At 54.4% G+C, this 6,000-nt stretch overlaps 1 protein-coding gene across 1 annotated transcript in view; it reads right to left on the reverse strand.

The window, feature by feature from the left end:
* SLC6A5 (solute carrier family 6 member 5) overlaps positions 1-5,482 on the reverse strand; it is a 42,477-nt gene extending 36,995 nt beyond the window's left edge. Inside the window, exons 1-3 of the mRNA XM_053924422.1 lie at positions 5,420-5,482; positions 4,555-5,088; positions 1,842-1,980 (exon numbers count right to left, since the gene is read on the reverse strand). Coding sequence (XP_053780397.1) covers positions 1,842-1,980; positions 4,555-5,088; positions 5,420-5,482 — 736 coding nt within the window. The remainder of the gene's footprint in view (positions 1-1,841; positions 1,981-4,554; positions 5,089-5,419) is intronic.
* Between the last annotated feature and the right edge of the window lie 518 nt (positions 5,483-6,000).

Genomic DNA, 6,000 nt, shown 5'->3' on the forward strand with positions numbered 1-6,000 from the left:
AGGGGTCAGGCCAGTTCCAGGGCCAGAGATGACAGAGCCCAGGACACTGCGCCCAACAGGAGGAAAGCTGGTCTTTCCCAACTTCCTGCCAGGAGGAAAGACCTTTCCTGTTGGAGGGGATTCCTGGAGGCTCTCCAGGCGAGGAAGGCCTGGCCATGGCCCTGGGCTGCTGAGGAGTAATATTAGGAGGCCTTCTCTGTCCTCTCTTGACAGGGGTTTTGAGGAAGACGTGGGTTGTGCAGTCTATCTCTTCTGCTCCTGGGAAGGAGGAGGGGAGCTCTCGGGGTGTGGGGGGTGGCACCAGGGGCCACAGTACCGAAAGGTCAGACTCTCCCTCCCGGGGCCTGGCTGGGCCCGGAGATCCTGGAACCAATGGGTGCGCGCGCTGCCCTGCACTTTGCAGATCCGGGGCTAGCAAAGCACCAGCACTTGCACCCGCCAAAACCACTTGACTAGAGCTCCCTCGCCACCTGATCCTGCATCGCATCCCGTTCCCATCACTGAAAGCTTTATTATAGCACCTCCCGCCCACTTCCTGCATCCTGGCCCAGGGACCCCCTGTGGAACACCAAGCGGAAACCCAGCTGTGGTGCCTAGATTTGGGGGGCCAGCACATATCCTTCCGTTTCCCTGATTGCAAGTGCTTTGGGGTCCTCATAAGTACTTGTCAACTTGTCCTAATTTACAAGTGGGAGCAAGGGACATTAACATTCTTTTCCCTTTTAATTGTCCTGTGGTGCAGCACTTTTCCATCCTCCCTCTGTACCACATTCTGCCTGGAGCCCACCCAAGAGACAAACAAACAAACAAAAAACCCAGGACAAAACTTGAGCTGCCTAACGTGATGGGGTAAGAGGCACATTTCTGGTCTCTTTGGTCCAGCCGAGCAGCTGTGGTAGGGGTTCTAGGCAAAAATTCCTGTTCCCAGAGGGTGACTTGTCAACCAACATGGGGCAGCCGCTGACCCTGCAGCACCTCAACGTCCAGAGACAAGCAAAGAGGACCTGGTGGTGCCGAGTCCCTCCTTCCTGGGCACGGAAGAGGTGCAGTAGACCCTAAAGGCCTGGCGGCTGGTGCTTGCTACCTGGCGTCCCTCACCGTTTCCGAAATGGTTTTCCTTCAAAAAGCATTTTCTTACCCCTCCATCCCCGCCCCAGTTAGGGCAAATGAAACGAAGCCCACTTTTGCTAAATGATTTTGCTGGTCAAAACATGCCCTGCTCATGCCCAGGAGGATGCATGTGGGGGGGACGCTTCTGAGAGGCTTTTGAGAGCACAGCCCCCAGCCCTTCTCCGCTCACGCCTGGTTCTCCTGTGGCTAGTGTTCGGCACCACCCAAAGTGCCCATTCCAAGGTCTTCTGTGTAGGCTGGGATTTCCAAGTTATAATCTTAAACCATACTTAATTCAGTCAGTGTCCAAGACCACACAAACTACTAGCTGCAAAGTCACTTAGGTGCATGAAGTACGCTATTCCCTGAATACTTGTCAGATTAGAGTCTGACCTGCATGGATGCCCACTTGGCTCAGGACCCAGCCCCGCCCCCATAGAGCCTCGGGCGGGGGGACGGGGGGGGGGGGGGGGGGGGGGCGGGGATCATGAGGGCCCAACCTCTTCCCTGAACTCCATCTCCAGGTAAAAGCCTTCTGGATCTAGTGCCAAACAGTTGTGGCACCTCCTGCCCTCTGGCTTAGCACTGTGCCCACAGGGGATGGGGTTGGAGTGGGAGGAGGCTGTCCTAAGCTGCTCCTCCAGGCCCATCTCAGGGCTCTGGGTCCCTCCCCCCAACCTCCAAGGGCCCACCCTGCAGCACCATGGGTGGAAAGACTGGAAAAGCCATACCTCCCCCGTTCTGGAAGGCCAGGTAGGGAAACCTCCAGACATTGCCCAGCCCCACTGCATATCCCACCATGGACAGGATGAAGTCCAGTTTGCTGGACCAGTTCCCTCGGGCCTTATTCTCATCCCCTTGCTCGTCCTCCTGGGGGCGGAAAAGCACATTGTGGGATAACAGCCCCAGTTGGTCAGCAAGCAGGCCCCATTCCAACCCTCCGCCCTGCTGAGGGCCCTTCCAGCAAGCAGGCCCCCACTTTTCAACCGAGGATGCATCCGCAGGCAGGACCCCAGTTCCGAAGAGAGAATGCATCTACAAGCAGGACCCTCACCCCTCAACTCCGCACTGAGAGTCTTTCGGCAAGCAGGCTCCCAACTCGGATCCAAGGCCCATCTTAAACAGACCCCTGCGCCCCTCTTGCCCAAATCCTGCAGTCAGGGCACACCAGCAAGCAGCTTCCCCCAAACTTGAACCAGTCAATTCATTGCAAGCAGGTCCCTTGATCCCCAACCCCAACCAAGAGTTCATTAGGCAAGCAGGCCCCCAATATCATGCCTAGAGATCACAGCAAGCAGGTCCCTAACCAACCCCTCCCTCTCCAGGCCCCTCAACACACCCCTTCCTCAGCACTTTCTCCCTCTGGAGTCTGTGCTAAGGCCAGAAAGAGAGCCGCAATGCCTGAAGCCAGCCAGAGCCCCTGCCTTGCCTGGGGGAGGGGCACTTCCAGCACTGGGGTAAGGGAGATGGGCAGGAGGGAGATGTGAGGGTTGAACAAGAGGGATAATAGAGAGGGTAGAAATGGTAAGAGACACGGCAGCTAATACCTAGAATTCTGGTTTAAATTTTACTATTAACCAGCTGCATAACCGCCACAAGCTGCTTGCTCCCTCTGAGCCTCTGTGTCCCCCTCTGTAAAATGAAAGGCTTATAATAACTGTCCCCTGAGGCACGTGCCAGCTCCAGCAGTGCAGGGACCTTTGGGGTTCACCTCTGCAAGCTCTCACTAAGATGCTCTCTTGGGGCAGTATGGCTCTAGAATGCCTCAGTACTAACCAGAAAAGGCAGGGGGTAGAGCCACCTCAGATAAAACTCTGAAAACGTGCAGGACACTGTACATCCCACAGAGCTTCTAAGGACCCACAAAGCCTCTAGGGACCCGAGTCACTGCACAGCTTTCAGCTCCGCAGTCACCTTCAACCTCCTATTCTAGCAACCTGGTTTGTTACACACTGTTCCACAGCCCGTGGTGGATAAAAAAGCAGCTGTCAGGAGAGGAACTCTTGGGGAGAAAGAAGGAGGGCGGAGGTACATGTCAGAAAGGCAACAACAGAAAGATGGGCAGAGCTGAAAATAGCCAAAGAAAGGGCTTGATCTGTACCGAACATCTTTAACACCCCCTACACTCCTCCCGCACATACTACCTCCAGCCCCACCCCCACCCTCCAATTCTTCCAGAGCTAGAAGGGTGGGCATTCCAGCTGCTTTTGCCGCAGTGCGGAGGTTAAACAAGACGTGTGAAACAAAACTCTGCCGCCACCTGGGGTCACACTGTTGGTACCTGCCGTCAGCAGCCGTCAACAGACACAGACAAACACTCCAGAAGTGAACCCCCAGAACAAGGGCGAGTGGGAAAGCCAAGGTGTGTGTTCATTCCTAGTTGTTCTAACAGCTGAGCTCCTGCTGCATAAGCCTGTGTGTGTGTGTGTGTGAGAGAGAGAGAGAGAGAGAACACTAGAGTGATTACAGACAGAAGGGCTGTATAATCCTGAAGTCTCATACAGGTGGATGTTCTGGTTTAGGCACCTGCCACTGCATGTATTCCTAACCCGTGAGCCCAGGAAGGAGAAGAGATAGTGGAAAGGCAGGCAGCGGGAAGGGAGGAGCTGAAGTGGGTGAAATAGGGCAGAGGAGAGAAGAGATCAGGGGAGAGAGAGAGACTGGAAGAAGCTGGAGGAAGACAGGAGCCTACCTGGGAGAGGGGCCACCAGTAATGGTTGCTTACCCCTAACCCAGGACTGGGATTTGCTCTGTGGGTTTTCATGTCTCTGGTTGAGCATAAAGGATCAAATGCAGGAATGGTTCCACGTTTGTGGAGCCTGAAGCTTATACAGTTGAGATAGGTCCTCTTGAAGGAGAAAAAAAAGGTCCAGAATTGAGATGACAAAATTAGGTACACGGGTGTTGGAAGGGCCCTGAAGCCTAAGCTTCAGGAGCAGGCTCATGTGAACCCACCTCTCATCAAATGAGTTCTTATGAGGTAAATGGTAATTCAGTTGCCGTTTAAGGCTATAGAACTTAAAACTATTATTTCATCAGGATTTTCCTCTGTGTATTTCTTCATTTTTAATTGAGAATAATTAAAGATACAGTGACTGGCAAGAGGGGCAGTCGTGTCTGCATAAAGAGGTAGGAATCCATCTGCTTCAACTGCTTAATCAGTCAGTCTGCACCTGGATTTCCACTACCAGTGAGGCTGGGAAGGGCTAGGTAGTGGCAGCTCCTGAGGTCGCGATCCCTCTGGCAGGGTCACTACAGCCCTCGTGCCCTGAACTGGAGACCCCAGCGCTGCGCGAGCTTCCGAAGCCCCAAAGCTGCCTCCCGCATCCATTACCTGGCATTGCCAACCAGTCTCCCCATCAGCACACGTGCACCCGCCACGGCCTGCTCACCTCGCGCGCCTGTAGAGCAGGAGGCGGTGCGGGCCAAGCGCAACCTGCTTACCTGGGCGGCAGCCGTGGCCGTGCTGCCAGGTAGCACAGACGTGATTCCATCCGTGCCCAGCACCACAGTGCTCTGGTTCATATTCACCCAGCCCACGGCCTGGGTATTGTTCCGTTCCAGGGTGCCCTTGCCCACACTCACGTTCTCATCCTCCTCCGGGCCGCGCAGGGCCGGAATCTTACAGTGCAGCGCGTTGCGGGGCCCGGCGCCCCCAGGAAGGGCAGCCTGCGCGCCGCGAGTCTCGCTCAAGTCCCGCAGAGCTGCCGAGGCCGTTGGCGGCCGCGGGCTACTGAGTTTGCAAGCCCCCAATCCCTGGCGCTCGGCCTCACAGACTCGCGCGTCAGAGGACTGGAAAGTTTGGGCGCCGGTGGAAGCGGACCTGGGCACGTGCGGTGGCAGCGCGGCGGAGGCCGTAGGGAGCTCCTGCTCCGGGCTCGTCCTGGGCGCGCACGAGCCATCGTGGTGGCCGGGCGCCACGGCTGCCTCCAGGCTGTTGGCTGGTTGTTTATTCATTTCCTTGGGAGCACCGCAATCCTGCAAATACAACGTGAAATTCGTGCAAAAAAAAAAAAAAATCAAGGCAGCTTTGAAATTGCCTGTATCTGCATACAGAAACATTCACGACTCGGGGCCAGACACAGTATCTAGGGAACGAATTGAACCCTGGAATTTTGTCCCTTTTCCAATGAAAACTGCAATCAGTATTTTTCAATTTGCCCGTCTGGTCAATAACCACATGACATAAGGAAGCTAATATTCTTCACTCCGATGGAGGCAAACTAAGACAAGAGGCAGAAATGTTGGAGGGGGGGTTTCTGGGGGGGGTGTTTTTGAGTGGTAAAGGGGAGGGTAGAAATAGCCCTACAGCCACGAGCTCCCCGCCCTCTTTGGATTTCACATCACGACTGTAGGGTACCCATGTCCCCATCACCACTGTAGAAAGATTCTTTAATTTTCCGCCCCATTTCCTTTGTCATTCAACAATGCACATTGCCTTTTTTTTCTTCCCATAAGCGATAGACAAGCTGCGGCCACAAAGCTGATGCCCTGGCACCTGAGAGCATTTCAGGCCCAGTCAGTTGTGTGAATCCCAGTGCCCCCAAATCCCTCCCCGTCTGTCAGCCAGGTAGCAAAGGCGGGGATACGGATCTCGACCAAAATAACAACGGCAGCCCAACAATAAGAAAGCAGACTTAAAGTACAAGATAGTAACCAGGTTTGTTATCTTATACAAGCTACATTCACTCCCAGATTCCCAAATATGTAAAAGAACGAGCAAAGTCCCACCCTCCCCCCAACCCCCACCCAACCCAGAATAACTGTTCACAGACGACTGATATCCTTCATGGCCCTACACTTGCTTGGGAACCAAAAACTCAAAGCTAATTTTCATTTGCTTTCTCCCACTTAGATTCAAATTAAAAGAATTGCCCACGGTGGTTTTTC

The sequence above is a fragment of the Desmodus rotundus genome, chromosome 5 (assembly GCF_022682495.2).
Source record: "Desmodus rotundus isolate HL8 chromosome 5, HLdesRot8A.1, whole genome shotgun sequence".
NCBI classification, from domain to species: Eukaryota; Metazoa; Chordata; class Mammalia; order Chiroptera; family Phyllostomidae; genus Desmodus; species Desmodus rotundus.